Below are 18,957 nucleotides of genomic sequence, written 5' to 3' on the forward strand. Positions count from 1 at the left end.
AGTATTCGTTTAGGATCTCTCCTACTTCCTTTGGTTCGAAGCATAATTCCCCTCCTTTGTCCCTGAGAGGTCCGATTCTTTCCCTAACAACCCTCTTGTTCCTAACGTACGTCTAAAATGCCTTAGGATTCTCCTTAATCCTGTCTGCCAAGGACATTTCGTGATCTCTTTTTGCCCTTCTAAGTCTTATTTTCTACTTTCTCTGTATTCCTCCAGTGCTCTATCTGTTTTTAGCTGCCTGGACCTCATGCATGCCTCTTTTTTCTTTTTGATTAGACCCACAATTTCACTGGTTATCCACGGCTCCCGAATCCTACCTTTCCTATCCTTCCTCTTTACAGGCACATGCCTGTCCTGCAGTCCTATCAACTGCTCCTTAAAAGACTCCCACATGCCAGATGTGGATTTACCCTCAAACAGCCTCTCCCAATCAACAGCCATGAAATCCTGCCTAATCCGGCTGCAGTTAGCCTTCCCCCAATTCAGCACCTTACCCATAGGACAACACTCATCTTTTTCCATTACTATCCTAAGGTTTACAGAATTGTGGTCACTAATTGCCACATGTTCCCCTACTGCAACTTTGATGACCTGACCGGGCTCATTCCCCAGGACTAGGTCCAGTATAGCCCCCTCTCTAGTTGGACTGTCAACAGATTGTTCCAAAGAGCCTTCCTGTACGCATTTTATAAATTCTTCCCCGTTCAGGCCCACAGCCCTAAGCGAGAAGGTAGTCAAGAAGACATACGGCATGCTTGCCTTCATCGGCCGGAGCATTGAGTTTAAAAATTGGCAAGTCATGTAGCAGCTTTATAGAACCTTAGTTAGGCCGCACTTGGAATATAGTGTTCAATTCTGGTCGCCACACTACCAGAAAGATGTGGAGGCTTTGGAGAGGGTACAGCAAAGATTTACCAGAATGTTGCCTGGTATGGAGAGCATTAACTATGAGGAGAGGTTGGAGAAACTTGGTTTGTTCTCACTGGAACGAGGTTGAGGGAGGACCTGATAGAAGTCTACAAGATTATGAGGGGCATGGACAGAGTGGATAGTCAGAAGCTTTCTCCCAGGGTGAAAGAGTCAATTACAAGGTTTAAGGTGCGAGGGGCAAGGTTTAAAAGACTTGTACAAGGCAAGTTTTTTTTACACAGAGGGTGGTGGGTACCTGGAACCCGCTGCCGGGGGAGGTAGTGGAAGCAGATACAACAATGACATTTAAGGGGCATCTGGACAAATACACGAATAGGATGGAAATAAGGTCCCCGGAGAGGTAGGGGGGTTTTAGTTCAGTCGGGCAGCATGGTCGGTGCAGGCTTGGAGGGCCGAAGGGCCTGTTCCTGTGCTGTAATTTTCTTTGTTCTTTGTTCTACCGTGAAGACAGACATGAAGAGCGCAATCTTACCAAAAATATTCAAGTGTCAAAAAGTCTGAAAACTGGAGTGTTTCACTCCAGTGTTTTGGGTGAGTTTGGCACTGCAATCTTCCCACACTCTTGTCAATTTTTTGGCAGATGGGAGATTTGTGCCAGAAAGGGTGTGAGGAACCTAAGCTCGCTGGGAAAGCTGGCTGCAGAGTGCACAGGTGCCCCGATCTCCCAGGAAGACCTGCTGCCAACCCCTCAATGGATATCCCCCTAACACGGGTCACCAACATTGGGAGCCTCCTAATGAGTCCCCTGTAATGAGCCCCTCAGCCCTTCTGCAGCCCCCTCTGCTCACCCCCCCCCCCCAGCTTTGCCCATCACCCCCTATTTTCTGATCACCCTTCTTACATAACTCCCGCAGAGCTGCCCCCCTTACATAGCCCCACCCTCACTCAGGCCCCACCCCCTTGGCACTACCCCTTGGACAGTTATGGTGCCCAGTAGGTACTGCCAAGGTTCGTAATGAACACTGCCAGAATGGCAATGCTTGATGGTCACTGCACAGTTATGCCCCCGGAGGCTTCAATGGCCTCCGATCCCCTCCAGCATGGATTATGAAGCAGTCCTTGCGTACATGAAGACCTCGAGAACATCTATCATGATAAGCAATATTGCAGAAGTGCCAACAATTAAATAGAATCATAGCACAGAAAAAGGCCCTTCAGTCCATTGTGTCTGCGCCAGCCGTCAAATTCTAATCCCATTTTCCAGCATTCGTTCCATAGCCTTGTATGCTATGGCGTTTCTAATGCTCATCTAAATGCTTCTTAAAGTTGTGAGGGTTCCTGCCTCTGCCGCCGTTTCAGGCAGTGAGTTCCAGATACCCACCACCCTCTAAAAAAAGTTTTTCCTCAAATCCCCTCTAAATCTTCTACACCTTAGCCTGGTTATTAATCCCTCTACTAAGGGGAAAGATTTCTTCCTATCTACTCCATGTCCCTCATAATTTTGAAACCTCAATGAGTCACCCCTCAGTTGCTCTAAGGAGAGCAACTCCAGCCTAATCAGTCTCTCTTCACAGCTGAAACAGTCCAGCTTAGGCAACATCCTGATGAATTTCCTCTACACTCTTTCCAGTGGAATCACATCTTTCCTATAGATGGCAACCAGAATTGCACAGCACTCTAGCTGTGGCCTCATCTGCATTTTATATAGCTCCATCATAGCTTCCCTGCTCTTATATTCTATGCCTTGGCTAACAAGGACAAGTATCCCTCTGCCTTTCAGCCACCTTATCTACCTCTCCTGCTGCCTTCAGAGACCTATGGGCATGCACTCCAAGGCTCCTCTGGTCCTCTGAATTTCCTAGCACCCTACCATTCTTGTGCATCCACTTGCCTTATTAGTCCTTCTGAAATAAGTCATCTCACACTTGTCAGGGTTAAATTCCATTTGCCATTGTTCTGCCCATCTGGCCAGCCACTCTATGTCATCCTGTAATCTAAGGCTTTCCTCTTGACTATTTACTATACAATGGTAAATGGTGAGTTTCATGGCACATTCAAGCGGATCCTGATATCCATCTTATCACAACTTCCTTTACTGTGTCTTCCAAGCCTCATCTGACACATCATTCCTTATATCAACCACCCTGCACATTCATCCATCACTCTCTGTCTAAGCGCACCCAGACATCCTCATCAGACCAGCTCACTCTCATATTAATAAAATGTTACACCTATTCCTCCACAAATGCTACATGAGAACATATGAAATAGGAGCAGGAGGAGACCATACACCCCATCATTCAAAATGATCATGGCTGATCTTGCCATTTAAATCCACTTTCCTGTCCACTCCCAATATCCATTGATTCCCTGAGAGACCAAATATCTGTCTATCTCAGCCTTAAATATGTTCAGTGATGCAGCATCCACAACCCCCTGAGGTGGAGAATTCCGCAGAGTTACAAAGCTTTGAACGCTTTGTAACTCTGAAAGCTTCCTCATCTCAATCCTAAATGATCAACCACTTTTCTTGAAACTATGCCAGGTTGTTCTTCATTCCTGGGCCAGGGGAAACAATGTCTCAGTATCTACCCTGTTAAACCTCTGCATAATCCTTTATGTTTCAATCAGATTGTCTACACGGACATTAGCAAGGCCTTTGGCAAGGTACTGCATGGTCGGTTAGAACCATAGAACCGTAGAAAATTACAGCTCAGGAACAGGCCTTTTGGCCCTTCTTGTCTGTGCCGAACCATTTTTTGCCTAGTCCCACTGACCTGCACTTGGACCATATCCCTCCACACCCCTCTCATCCATGAACCCGTCCAAGTTTTTCTTAAATGTTAAAAGCATTGACCACTTTATCCGGCAGCTCATTCCACACTCCCACCACTCTCTGCGTGAAGAAGCCCCCCCTAATATTCCCTTTAAACTTTTCTCCTTTCACCCTTAACCCATGCCCTCTGGTTTTTTTCTCCCCTAGCCTCAGCGGAAAAAGCCTGCTTGCATTCACTCTATCCATACCCATCAAAATCTTATACACCTCTATCAAATCTCCCCTCAATCTTCTACGCTCCAGGGAATAAAGTCCCAACCTATTCAATCTCTCTCTGTAACTCAGTTTCTCAAGTCCCGGCAACATCCTTGTGAACCTTCTCTGCACTCTTTCAACCTTATTTACATCCTTCCTGTAACTAGGTGACCAAAACTGTACACAATACTTCAAATTCAGCCTCACCAATGCCTTATATAACCTTACCATAACACTCCAACTTTTATACTCGATACTCCGATTTATAAAGGCCAATGTACCAAAGGCACTCTTTACGACCCTATCCACCTGTGACATCACTTTTAGGGAATTCTGTACCTGTATTCCCAGATCCCTCTGTTCAACTGCACTCTTCAGAGTCCTACCATTTACCCTGTACGTTCTTCTTTGGTTTGTCCTTCCAAAGTGCAATATCTCACACTTGTCTGCGTTAAATTCCATTTGCCATTTTTCAGCCCATTTTTCTAGTTGGTCCAAATCCCTCTGCAAGCTTTGAAAACCTTCCTCACTGTCCACTACACCTCCAATCTTTGTATCATCAGCAAACTTGCTGATCCAATTTACCACATTATCATCCAGATCATTGATACAGATGACAAACAACAATGGACCCAACACCGATCCCTGCGGCACACCACTAGTCACAGGCCTCCACTCAGAGAAGCAATCCTCCACAACCACTCTCTGGCTTCTTCCAACAACGGATGAATGAACACCGCTCGACAATCACCAGGCAAGACTGTTCTCTTCCTGTTGGGGAGCACTTCAGCGGTCACGGGCATTCGGCCTCTGATATTCGGGTAAGCGTTCTCCAAGGCGGCCTTCGCGACACACGACAGCGCAGAGTCGCGGAGCAGAAACTGATAGCCAGGTTCCGCACACACAAGGACGGCCTCAACCGGGATATTGGGTTTATGTCACACTATTTCACATAAATATTTCTGCTTTTTTCCTCCTGAGTCTTTATCATGCGATCCTAGAATCAGAATTTATGTCACACTATTTGTAACTCCCACAGTTGCGTGGACCTGCAGAGTTTCACTGGCTGTCTTGTCTGGAGACAATACACATCTTTTTAGCCTGTCTTGATGCTCTCTCCACTCCCATTGTTTTGTTTCTTAAAGACTGGATTAGTTGTAAGTATTCGCATTCCAACCATTATTCATGTAAATTGAGTCTGTGTCTTATAAGTTCTGTTTGTGAACAGAATTCCCACTCACCTGAAGAAGGGGCTCAGAGCCTCGAAAGCTTGTGTGGCTTTTGCTACCAAATAAACCTGTTGGACTTTAACCTGGTGTTGTTAAACTTCTTACTGTGTTTACCCCAGTCCAACGCCGGCATCTCCACATCATTCTTCCATTGAGCCAGTGTCTAATCCAATTTACTACCTCCCCATGTATACCTAGCGACTGAACCTTCCTAACTAACCTCCCATGAGGGACCTTGTCAAAGGCCTTGCTGAAATCCAGGTAGACAACATCCACCGCCTTCCCTTCATCCACTTTCCTGGTAACCTCCTCGAAAAACTCCAATAGATTGGTCAAACATGACCTACCATGCACAAAGCCATGTTGACTCGCCCTAATAAGTCCCTGTCTATCCAAATATTTGTAGATCCTATCCCTTATCACACCTTCCAATAACTTGCCCACCCCCGACGTCAAACTTACTGGCCTATAATTTCCCGGATTTCTTTTGGAACCTTTTTTAAACAACGGAACAACATGAGCCACCCTCCAATCATCCGGCACCTCCCCCGTGAATACTGACATTTTAAATACGTCTGTAGGTTGTTGCATAAGGTTAAATCTCACGTGACAGAAGCTAGAGGGTGATTGTAGAGGATTGTTTTTCCAACTGGAGGCCTGTGACCACGGTGTGCCTCAGGGATCAGTGCTGGGTCCGCTGATATTTGTCATTTATATTCATGATTTGGATGAGAATATAGGAGGCATGGTTAGTAAGTTTGCAGATGACACCAAGATTGGTGGCGTAGTGGATAGTGAAGAAAGTTATCTCCGATTGCAACGGGATCTTGATCAATTGGGCCAGTGGGCTGACGAATGGCAGATGGAGTTTAATTTAGGGCGTTGGGGAGAGTTACAGAACAAAGAGATCTAGGGGTCATAGCTCCTTGAAAATGGAGTCACCGGTGGACAGAATGGTGAAGAAGGCATTCAGCATGCCTGGTTTCATTGGTCAGAACATTGAATACAGGAGTTGGGACGTCTTGTTGAAGTTGTACAAGACATTGGTAAGGCCACACTTGGAGTACTGTGTACAGTTCTGGTCACCCTATTATAGAAAGGATATTATTAAACGAGAAAGAGTGCAGAAAAGATTTACTAGGATCCTACCAGGACTTGATGGTTTGAGTTATAAGGAGAAGCTGGATAGACTGGGACTTTTTTCTCTGGAGTGTAGAAGACTGAGGGGTGATCTTATAAAGGTCTATAAAATAATGAGGGGCATAGATCAGCTTGATAGTCAATATCTTTTCCCAAAGGTAGGGGAGTCTAAAACGAGAGGGCATAGGTTTAAGGTGAGAGGGGAGAGGTACAAAAGTGTCCAGAGGGGCAATTTTTTCACACAGAGGGTGGTGAGTGTCTGGAACAAGCTGCCAGAGGTAGTAGTAGAGGCGGGTACAATTTGGTCTTTTAAAAAGCATTTAGAAAGTTACATGGGTAAGGTGGGTCTTACCCATCTTACAGAGCAGAAAGAGGCCATTCGGCCCATCGAGTCTGCACCGACCACAATCCCACCCAGGCCCTACCCCCATATCCCTACATATTTTACCCACTAATCCCTCTAACCTAGGACACTAAGGGGCAATTTTAGCATGGCCAATCAACCTAACCCGCACATCTTTGGACCGTGGGAGGAAACCGGAGCACCCGGAGGAAACCCACGCAGACACGAGGAGAATGTACAAACTTCACACAGACAGTGACCCAAGCCGGGAATCGAACCCAGGTCCCTGGAGCTGTGAAGCAGCAGTGCTAACCACTGTGCTACCGTGCCGCCCGAAATGCAGGCAATTGGGATTAGTTTAGGGGTTTAAAAAAAAAGGGGGGCATGGACAAGTTGGGCCGAAGGGCCTGTTTCCATGCTGTAAACCTCTGACTCTATGAGATCACTTCTGAATCATCTAAACTGCAGAGAATTTATACCCAATTGAATCAGCCTCTCATCATAGGGCACCCTTTCATTCCAGGGACCAATCTAGTGAACTTCAACATGTTGCCTCAGTGCAAGGAAATGTGGAAACCAAAATTGCACACAGCATTTCAGATGTGACCTCACCAAAGCCCTGTACAATGGCTCCTGGATGCCAATCACCTTGCAATAAAGGCCAACATGCCATTTGCTTTCTTAAATGCTTGGGACTAGCTTAGTGGTAAAAACTGGGCAGCATGGACAAGTTGGACTGAAGGGCCTGCTGTAAACCTCTATGACTCGCATGTACACCTTTTAAAAAATCTCCAACAGGAAAACATCCAACCAGCTCCCCCTGGCATTCAGTGGCATTACTTTTGCCGAATCCCAAATAATCAATATACTGAAGTCACCACCCGATTACGCCTGGCACCACATGAAAAGAGATCTGATTGTCTCATGAAATTTCTTCAATTCAAGTGTGTATCATTCCTACCCCCAGGCACATTCCACCTTTAATTTGAAAAACTATGATCTGTACTCTATTCTTGTTACAGAACTCAATGTTAAAATCTATCACGATCAAGTCCCATATTTTTGCTAATTTACATACAACTGCCCTGTTTGTCCATCACCAATGATATTTCACTGCCCAGTTGCCACAACATTCACTTTCACATTTGGCTTTCAATTTTCTTGCTGCACCTAACTTCTACACAAGAAACCTGTAAGACAGCCTTTGAAAGTCTCTGCCACATTATTGTCAAACTAAAAGGCTCTGCTTTTCAGATATAACCTTGATTCTGGTTTGTTAAGCTACCTGATATCTTAGATCCTTCCATGTTTCACATATCATACCTGACTTCTTATTATCTATGGCTTTTTTGATTAGGATTTTGAGTTCAAAGTCGGTAAAGTCAAAGACAAAACATGATGGCTTATATATTACCTTTCGAGCCTTTGCATTGTCAAGGCCAATGTCTTGTTGAGTTCTTCTATCACTTTACTAGTAGGTACTGCTGGATGGATGGGTAGCCCACTGGATAAAGATGAAGAATGAGAGCCTCCATACTGTAGCTGGTGCTGATGAGCAGCAAGCTGGGAAGGCAGCAACTGATGCTGTGCAGAAGACTGCTGGGAGATTTTCTGCACTACAGAATAAGACGTAGGCGAAGAGTCTGCAGCCTGTGGCGGAATGCAAATCATCACTTTCTTTGGAGGTAGAGGGGGTGATAACCTCACAGGTGGCATACAAGGCAGCTTCACAGGCTGGCCAGTGTCTAATTAAACAAAAATAAAACATATTAAAGTACCACTCAGCAAACAATGGAGCAGTTATTTATTAGTCCCTCCACTCTTCCCTGCTGTTTCCCCACTCACTTAGGGATTTGAAAGACAAAGCCATAGGGATTATTTCCATGTTTGTTATGGGTGACAATGTTGAAACCATAACCACATGCACTGAAAGTGTTGACTCTTCACCAGAATTGTGGGATTAGAAAATTATTCTTTGCAGTTTGCAAAGTGGCTACTGTGAAATCTGCACAGATCAGAGGGCTCAGCAAATTTAATTTGTATTCCTAATTTTCAGGCCATTCACTATAATGACTGGGCAGTTAATCTCCCATTCTTTGATTTATGTCAGTCATGGAGTTTGTTCCAATTTACCTTTGTTTCAGCGAGTTCGAATTGAGCTCTTGCAGAGATTGCGAGTGTTTGATGGCTATTTACACTCACAGGTTAAACATATTTAAGAAGCTTTAATCCGAGCAAAGGTCAATGCTTGGTATCAGCAGGTTTTCTGCATTGATAATTGGTAATGAATATAAACATAACTCAGGTATTATGACAGTTATAGTACGACAAAAAATATCATCATGACAGGCTCTGAGCTGACATGCTGAGAACTTTGTGGCTGGACTACTCGAAACAATGCACTGATTCGGCCTCAGTTAGGTGCCTTACATAGAACATAGAACATTACAGCGCAGTACAGGCCCTTCGGCCCTCGATGTTGCGCCGACCAGTGGAACCAATCTAAAGCCCCTCTAATCTACACTATTCCAATATCATCCATATGTTTATCCAATAACCATTTGAACGCTCTCAATGTTGACGAGTCCACCACTGCTGCAGGCAGGGCATTCCACGCCCTTACTACTCTCTGAGTAAAGAACCTACCTCTAACATCTGTCCTATATCTCTCACCCCTCAATTTAAAGCTATGTCCCCTCGTGCTAGCCAACACCATCCGAGGAAAAAGGCTCTCACTATCCACCCTATCTAATCCTCTGATCATCTTGTGTGCCTCTATTAAGTCACCTCTTAACCTTCTTCTCTCTAACGAAAACAACCTCAAGCCCCTTAGCCTTTCCTCATACGATTTTCCCACCATACCAGGCAACATCCTGGTAAATATCCTCTGCACCCTTTCCAACACTTCCACATCTTTCCTATAATACGGCGGCCAGAACTGTACGCAATACTCCAAATGCGGCCGCACCAGAGTTTTGTACAGTTGCAGCATGACCTCCTGGCTCCGAAACTCAATCCCTCTATCAATAAAAGCTAACACACCGTACGCCTTCTTAACAACCCTATCAACCTGGGTGCCAACTTTCAGGGATCTATGCACATGGACACCCAGATCCCTCTGTTCATCCACACTACCAAGCTACCACACTACTACAGTAAAAATCACCATAGTCCCAGATGATCATAGGCTGCTCTCCAGTTTGAGGGAAGAGCGGACTGGTGGTGATATCAGGCCAGGGGCAAGGTTGAAAAATGAGCCTTCAGTAAGAACCTCAGCTGGTACAGGACAACATGCTGTTGGCGCCGCTCTGCATCACTAACCAGCCATCAAGCCAACTGACAGCTCAGGTGAAAAGTAGAGGAGACAAAGACATGTAAACGAGTGTTCCAATGAAAGTGTGGGAAAGAGAGTGCACCAATAGCAGTGTGGGAAAAAGAGTGTATCAAAAGTAGTGTGGGCAAAAGAGTTCCAACGGCAGTGCGGGTAAAAGTGTGTTCCAATGGCAGTGTGGGCAAGAGAGTGTTTTAATAGTATTGTAGGTAAGAATGTTCTAATGGCGGTTTGGATAAACGAATGTTCCAAAGGTATCGTAGGTAAGAGAGTTTCAATGGCAGTGTGGGTAAGAGGGTGTTCCAATTATGTTTTGGGATAGAGCGTGTTCCAATGGTACAGTGGGTAAGAGAGTGTTCCAGTAGCAATGTGGCTAAGGGAGTGTTCCAACAGTAGTGCGGATAAACTTGCATTCCAATGGCAGTGTGCAGAAGAGAGTGTTCCAATGCAGTGTGGAGAAGAGTGATTCAATGTCAGCATGGTTAAGAGAATGATCTAATTGTATTGCGAGTTAGAGTGTGCGCCACTGGTAGTGTGGGTAAAAGAGTGTCACAATCGCAGTATGGGCAAGAGCATGTTCCAATGGTAGTGTGGGAAAGAATGTTGCAATGGCAATACGGGCAAGACAGTGTTCCAATGGCAGTGTTGGCATTAGAGTGTTCCAACAAAGTGTCAGTGTTCCAAAAGCAGTGTGAGGAAGAGAATGTTCCATTGCAGTGGAGGTAAGAGAGTATTCCAATGTCAATGTGAGTGTTCTAATGTCAGCGTAGTCATTGATATTGTGGGTAAGAGAGTGTTCCAATGGTAGTATGGGTAACAGCATGTTCCAATCGCAGTGTGGGTAAGGGCACATTCCAATGACCGTGTGGGTAAGGGAATATTGTAATGGAGCTGTGGGTAAGAGAGAGTTCTAATGGCAATGTAGCTAAGAGAGTATTCCAATAGAGTTGTGTGTAAGAGAGTGTTTGAATGTTAGTATGGATAGGGGAGTATTCCAATGGCAGTATGGGTGAGGGAGTGTTCCAATGGAGTTGGGGGTAAAAGAGATTTCCAATCGTATTATGGATAAGGGAGTGTTCCAATGGAGTCGTGGTTAAGGGATTGTTCCATGGGCAGTGTTCCAATGGTAGTGTGTTTAAGAGAGTTACAATGGTAAGATGGGTAAGAGTGTGTTCCAATGGCAGTAAGCGAAAGTGTGTGTTGCAATCACTGTGTGGGAAATGGAGTGTTCCAATGGCAGTGTGGATAAACACAGTAAGAAGTTTAACAACACCAGGTTAAAGTCCAACAGGTTTATTTGGTAGCAAAAGCCACACAAGCTTTCGGAGCTGCAAGCCCCTTCTTCAGGTGAGTGGGAATTCTGTTCACAAACAGAGCATATAAAGACACAAACTCAATTTATATGAATAATGGTTGGAATGCGAATACTTACAACTAATCAAGTCTTTAAGAAACAGAACGGCACGGTAGCACAGTGGTTAGCACTGCTGCTTCACAGCTCCAGGGTCCTGGGTTCGATTCCCGGCTCGGGTCACTGTCTGTGTGGAGTTTGCACATTCTCCTCGTGTCTGCGTGGGTTTCCTCCGGGTGCTCCGGTTTCCTCCCACAGTCCAAAGATGTGCGGGTTAGGTTGATTGGCCAGGTTAAAAATTGCCCCTTAGAGTCCTGGGATGTGTAGGTTAGAGGGATTAGCGGGTAAAATTTGTGGGGGTAGGGCCTGGGTGGGATTGTGGTCGGTGCAGACTCGATGGGCCGAATGGCCTCCTTCTGCACTGTAGGGTTTCTATGATGATAGAACATTGATATTGTGGGTAAGAGAGTGTTAAGACTTGATTAGTTGTAAGTATTCGCATTCCAACCATTATTCATGTAAATTGAGTTTGTGTCTTTATATGCTCTGTTTGTGAACAGAATTCCCACTCACCTGAAGAAGGGGCTTGCAGCTCCGAAAGCTTGTGTGGCTTTTGCTACCAAATAAACCTGTTGGACTTTAACCTGGTGTTGTTAAACTTCTTACTGTGTTTACCCCAGTCCAACGCCGGCATCTCCACAGTGAGGATAAGACAGAGTCCCAGTGACAGTGTGGATAAGAGGGAGTGTTACGGGTTACGGAGTGTTCCGATGGTCATGTGGGTGAGTGTGTGTTCCAATGGTAGTAAGGGAAAGAGCGTGTTCCACTGACGGTCTAGGTAAGAAAATGTTCCAGTGGCAGTGTAGGTATTAGCGTGTTCCAGTGGTAGTGTAGGCAAGAGCGTGATCCAATGAGACCAAGAGAGCGCTCCAATGGCATTGTGGTAAGAGAGTGTTCCAATGTTAGTGGAGGTAAACATGTGTTCCAATGGCAGTGTGGGTAAGAGAGTATTCCACAGGTATTTTTGGCAAGAGCATGTTCTAATAACAGTGTGGGCAAGAGAACGTTCCAATGGTATTGTGGGTAAGAGTGTGTTCGAACAGTAGTGTAGGTAAGAGCATCTTCCATTGGCATTGTGGGTAAGAGAGACTTCCAATGCTAATGTTTGTATGAGTGTGTTCCAATAGTAGTGTGGGTAAGAGAGAATTCAAAGGCAGTGAATGTGAGAGAGAGTTCCAATGGCAGTGTGCAGAATGGAGTCCTCCAATGGGAATGTGGGGAAGAGAATGTTCCCATGGTAATTTGGTGAGAGAGTGTTCCAATGTTACTGTCGCTGAGAGTATTCCAATATCAGTGTCCTTAAGAGAGTGTTCCATCATGTTCTTGCATAGTATAACCACAAACAAGGATGTCATCAACAAAGACCTCGCAAAGATTTAGCCTGCAAAGAGTTGCTCCATGCACTGCATGATTGCTGGATCTTTGTGGACAGATTTCTTCATATCAGTAGCAAGCATCCTTAATTCGCTGCTAACTGCAAAATGCAATGAAAATCATGCCCTGATAGAGTGGAGAAATGAGAAGTGGTGCATTTCTAGTAATAGCTCATAATACTTGCTGGTAAAATCAGAGGTAACAGGAAGAAAGTAAGGGCATTGCAGTATTTGCAATAATATTTTTTATGCAGAGCTGTCAATTAGTTGCTTTTATTTAGTATTTGGGTATATGTTGCACTCTTTCAGGTTTGCTCCATACTCAAGAACAAGGAGGATATTATTAAACTAGAAAGAGTGCAGAAAAGATTTACTGGGATGCTACCAGGACTTGATGGATTGAGTTATAAGGAGAGGCTGAATAGACTGGGACTTTTTTCTCTGGAGCATAGGAGGCTGAGGGGTGACCTTATAGAGGTCTATAAAATAATGAGGGGCATAGACTTTATAGACAATATAAAGGACAATAAAGGAAACCTTTATAGACAATATCTTTTTCCAAAGGTAGGGGAGTCTAAAACTAGAAGGCATAGGTTTAAGGTGAGGGGGGAGAGATACAAAGGTGTCCAGAGGGGCAATTTTTTCACACAGAGGGTGGCGAGTGTCTGGAACAAGCTGCCAGAGGTAGTATCTTTTAAAAAGCATTTAGATAGTTACATGGGTACGATGGGTATAAAGGGATATGAGCCAAATGTGGGCAATTGGGATTAGCTTAGGGGTTTTTAAAAAAAAATAAGGGCGGCATGGACAAGTTGGGCCGAAGGGCCTGTTTCCATGCTGTAAACCTTTATGACTCTAACCAATTCAGGTATGACATGCAGTAAGCAATTACACCAATTCCCAGGAGCAGGCTGAGGGTAAGAGAGTGGGTTTGCTGACTGTAATTAATTATTTATTTTTTCAGTTAATTTTGGGTTTAAAATCGGAGGTTTTTTTCAAAACCGGAAGTCAGGCCAGGAGTGGCCAGGGGAAGTTTTTGGAGGGTTTAAAAGTGCACCAAAGTATACAGCGGGCAGCATCGTAGCGGGCAGCAGAGTGAGTGGGAAGTTGAGTGAGCTGTCAGGGCTTTGGCTCACAGGGCTTGGACGAGCAGGGGTGAGTTTTTGTTTCCTTACACTCTTATTAACTTTTCACTGTCTTACTTGACATAAAGTGTCCAGTATGAGTGTGAAACCAGTGTGTTGTTCCCAGTGTAGGATGTGGGAGGTCCTGGAGGCATCTGGCCTCCCGGACATCCACATCTGTGAGGGGTGTGTCGAGCTGCGGTTCCTGAGAGACCGTGTTAGGGAGCTGGAACGACAACTCGAGGATCTGAGGCTGATGTGGGAGAATGAGGAGGTGATAGACAAGAGCTATCATCAGGTGGTCACACCAGGGCCACGGGAAGAGGCCAAGTGGGTGACGGCCAGGAAGGGTAAGGCTAGGGTGGTTGAGAGCACCCCGGTGGATTTGCCCCTGCACAACAAGTACTCCTGCTTGAGTACTGCTGGGGGGGACAGCCTGCCTGGGGGAAGCAGCAGTGGCCGTGTCTCCGCAGTGGAGTCCAGCCCTGTAACTCAGAGGGCTAAGGAAAAGAGGAGGAAGGCGGTATTAATCGGGGACTCGATGGTGAAGGGGACAGACAGGCGTTTCTGCGGAGGTAGGCGGGATTCTCGCATGGTGGTCTGCCTCCCTGGGGCCGGGATCCAGGATGTCGCTAGTCGCGTCCCGGAAATCCTGAGGTGGGAGGGAGAGGAGCCTGAGGTAGCGGTACATATTGGTACCGCTGATGTGGGTAGGAAGGGAGAAGGGGTCATGAAAAGGGAGTACAGGGAATTAGGGAGACAGCTGAGAAAGAGGAAAGCAAAGGTAGTAATCTCAGGATTACTGCCTGTGCCACGGGAAGGTGAGGGCAGGAATGGAGTGAGGTGGAGGATGAATGTGTGGCTGAGGGACTGGTGCAGGGGGCAGGGATTCAGGTTCCTGGACCATTGGGACCTCTTTAGGGGCAGGGGTGATCTGTATACAAAAAACGGGTGGAACTTGAATCACACGGGGACCAATATCCTGGCCGGTAGGTTGGCTAAGGCTACTGGGGAGAATTTAAACTAGATAGGTTGGGGGGAGGGGAGCTAGAAGAGTTGACTAGGATCAAGGAACTAATTGATGGGGGGGAGGATGCAGGGGTAAGGGGAATTACAAAATTAATGGTAGAGGAGAGGGTGCAAGTGAATGAAGGCGGTAATTTAGATAAGGGAGTAGAGGGAGACGGTGTTCGCGACTCATCAAAGCGGGTCCAGATAAAAGCTGGAATAAGGACACTTTGCCTGAATGCACGAAGCATCCGGAACAAGGTGAATGAGTTGATGGTGCAAATCAGCACAAGTGGGTACGATCTAGTGGCCATTACAGAAACGTGGCTGAAAGGTGACCAGGACTGGGAGATGAATATCCAGGGGTATCAGGCGTTTAGGAAGAATAGACAGGAAGGAAAAGGTGGTGGGGTCGCGCTATTAATAAGAGATAATATCAGGGTAGTACTGAGGGATGACATAGGCTCTGAGGAACAAAACGTGGAATCGTTATGGGTAGAGATGAGGAATAGTAGAGGGAGAAAGACACTAGTAGGTGTGGTATATAGGCCCCCAAATAATAATGTTGAGGTAGGGAGGGCTGTAAACAAGCAGATAAGGGATGCGTGTAAAAACGGAACGGCAATAATCATGGGGGACTTCAACATGCACATTGACTGGCAGACTCAAGTCGGTAAGGGTGGAATGGAGGAAGAGTTCTTAGAATGCTGTCGGGATAGTTTCCTTGAACAGCATGTTACGGAACCGACGAGGGAACGAGCTATTTTGGATCTGGTATTGTGTAACGAGGTAGGTAGAATTAAGGATCTTATTGTGAAGGACCCTCTTGGGTCTAGTGACCACAATATGGTCGAATTTCTGATTCAGATGGAAGAGGAGAAAGTTTGGTCTCAAACCAGTGTCCTCTGTTTGAACAGAGGGAAATATGATAGGATGAGGGATGAATTGGCTAAGGTAGACTGGGAGAGCAGGCTGGCAGGTAGGATAGCTGAGGAACAGTGGAGGATTTTTAAGGAGATCCTTTTCAGTTCTCAGCAAAAATATATTCCAGCAAAAAACAAGGTTTGTAAGAAAAGGGAGAACCAGCCGTGGATAACGAAGGAAATAAAGGAGAGTATTAAAATAAAAACAGCTGCGTACAGAGTGGCCAAAAATAGTGGAGAAACAAGTGATTGGGAAAAATTTAAGAAACAACAAAGAGAGACTAAGAAAGCGATAAAGAAAGGAAGGATAGACTATGAAGCTAGGCTAGCAATTAATATAAAAAATGATAGTAAAAGTTTTTATAAATATATAAAAAGGAATAGAGTGGCTAGAGTGAATGTTGGACCCTTGGAGGACGAGAGGGGGGAGTTAATAGTGGGAAATGAGGATATGGCTGAGTCTTTAAATACGTTTTTTGTGTCGGTCTTCACGGTGGAGGACACAAATAGTTTGCCAAATATTAACGATAGAGGGTTGGCAGCAGGAGAAATACTTAATACGATTAATGTTACCAGAGAGGCAGTGCTGGGTAGACTAATGGGACTGAAGGTGGACAAGTCCCCGGGTCCGGATGGAATGCATCCCAGGGTATTGAAAGAAATGTCAGAGGTAATAGTGGATGCGTTAGTGATTATTTATCAAAACTCGTTGCATTCTGGGGTAGTGCCGGTTGATTGGAAAACGGCTAATGTTACGCCGCTGTTTAAAAAAGGAAGGAGACAAAAGGTGGGTAACTATAGGCCGGTCAGCTTAACGTCTGTAGTAGGGAAAATGCTGGAATCCATTATTAAAGAGGAGATAGCAGGGCATCTGGATAGAAATGGTTCGATCAATCAGACGCAGCATGGATTCATGAGGGGAAAGTCGTGCTTGACGAACATGTTGGATTTTTATGAAGATGTGACGAGGGCGGTTGATGGAGGAGAACCGGTGGATGCGGTGTTTTTGGATTTCCAAAAGGCGTTTGATAAGGTGCCCCATAAAAGGCTGCTGAAGAAGATTAGGGCACACGGAGTTGGGGGTAGTGTGTTAAAGTGGATTGGGGACTGGCTATCCGACAGGAAGCAAAGAGTCGGAATAAATGGGTGTTTTTCCGGTTGGAGGAAGGTAACTAGTGGCGTGCCGCAGGGATCGGTACTCGGGCCGCAACTGTTTACCATGATCTGGAGGAGGGGACGGAGTGTAGGGTAACGAAGTTTGCAGACGACACAAAGATAAGTGGAAAAGTGAATCGTGTGGAGGACGGAGAAGATCTGCAGAGAGATTTGGACAGGCTGAGTGAGTGGGCGAGGATATGGCAAATGGAGTATAACGTTGAGAAATGCGAGGTTATACACTTTGGAGGAAATAATAACAAATGGGATTACTATCTCAATGGAAACAAATTAAAACATGCTACCGTGCAAAGGGACCTGGGGGTCCTTGTGCATGAGACGCAAAAGCCCAGTCTGCAGGTACAACAGGTGATCAAGAAGGCAAATGGGATGTTGGCCTATATTGCGAGGGGGATAGAATATAAAAGCAGGGATGTCTTGATGCACCTGTACAGGGCATTGGTGAGGCCGCAGCTGGAATACTGTGTGCAGTATTGGTCCCCTTATATGAGGAAGGATATATTGGCATTGGAGGGAGTGCAGAGAAGGTTCACCAGGTTGATACCGGAGATGAGGGGTTTGGATTATGAGGAGAGGCTGAGGAGATTGGGTTTGTACTCGTTGGAGTTTAGAAGGATGAGGGGGGATCTTATGGAGACTTATAAGATAATGCGGGGGCTGGATAGGGTGGAGGCGGAGAGATTCTTTCCACTTAGTAAGGAAGTTAAAACTAGAGGACACAGCCTCAAAATAAAGGGGGGTCGGTTTAAGACAGAGTTGAGGAGGAACTTCTTCTCCCAGAGGGTGGTGAATCTCTGGAATTCTCTGCCCACTGAGGTGGTGGAGGCTACCTCGCTGAATATGTTTAAAGCGCGGATGGATGGATTCCTGATCGGTAAGGGAATTAAGGGTTATGGGGATCAGGCGGGTAAGTGGTACTGATCCACGTCAGATCAGCCATGATCTTATTGAATGGCGGGGCAGGCTCGAGGGGCTAGATGGCCTACTCCTGCTCCTATTTCTTATGTTCTTATGTTCTTAATAATGTGTACAATAACAAATAATGGACAGCAGCCTATTAAAACTACCAAATTTTGTAATTTCACTTCCATGTATTATTAAAATTTTTTTAGATAAAGATCACTTTAAAATTAAAAAAGTGTTCCAATGGCAGTGTGGTTAAGAGAACGTTCCAATGGCAGTGTAGTTAAGAGCGAGTCACAATGGTAAGGTGGGTAAGAGAGTGCTCCAATGGCAGTAAGGGAAAGAGTGTGTTCCAATGGCATTGTGGGTAAGAAGATAGAAGATAGAAACCCTACAGTACAGAAAGTGGCCATTCGGCCCATCGCGTCTGCACCGACCACAATCCCACCCAGGCCCTACCCCCATATCCCTACATATTTTACCCACTAATCCCTCTAACCTACGCATCCCAGGACACTAAGGGGCAATTTTAGCATGGCCAATCAACCTAACCCGCACATCTTTGGACTGTGGGAGGAAACCGGAGCACCCGGAGGAAACCCACGCAGACACGAGGAGAATGTGCAAACTCCACACAGACAGTGACCCAAGCCGCGAAGAGAGTCTTCCAATGGCAGTGAAGTAAGAGAGTGTTCCAATGTTGGTGTAGGTAACCGAGTGTTCCCACAGTGTGAGGAAAAAATTATTCCAATAACAATGTTGGGAAGAGAGTGTTCCAATGATATTGTGCGTAAGAAAATGTTCCAATATCAGTGTCATTAAGAGAATGATCCAATGGTATTATGGGGAAGCGAGCATTCCATTGATATTGTGTGAGAAAATGTTCTAATGGCAGCATGGGTAAGAAAGTGTTCCAATGATATTGCTAGTAAAAGAGTGTTCCATTGGAATTGTGGGCAAGAGAATGTTCTAATCATAGAATCCTGACAGTACAGGAGGCCATTTGGCCCATCGAGCCTGCACTGACAACAATCCCACCCTGACCCTATTCCCCTAACCCCATGTATTTACCCTGCTAGCCCCCCTGACACTAAG

General features: G+C 45.6%; 1 protein-coding gene across 1 annotated transcript in view; it reads right to left on the reverse strand.

Annotated features, from left to right (window-relative positions):
* phactr1 (phosphatase and actin regulator 1) overlaps positions 1 to 18,957 on the reverse strand; it is a 550,549-nt gene that overhangs the window by 194,861 nt on the left and 336,731 nt on the right. Inside the window, exon 5 of the mRNA XM_078200644.1 lies at positions 8,028 to 8,358. Within this exon, the coding sequence (XP_078056770.1) occupies positions 8,028 to 8,358 (331 nt within the window). The remainder of the gene's footprint in view (positions 1 to 8,027; positions 8,359 to 18,957) is intronic.

Source organism: Mustelus asterias, chromosome 2 (genome assembly GCF_964213995.1).
Source record: "Mustelus asterias chromosome 2, sMusAst1.hap1.1, whole genome shotgun sequence".
Taxonomy (NCBI): Eukaryota; Metazoa; Chordata; class Chondrichthyes; order Carcharhiniformes; family Triakidae; genus Mustelus; species Mustelus asterias.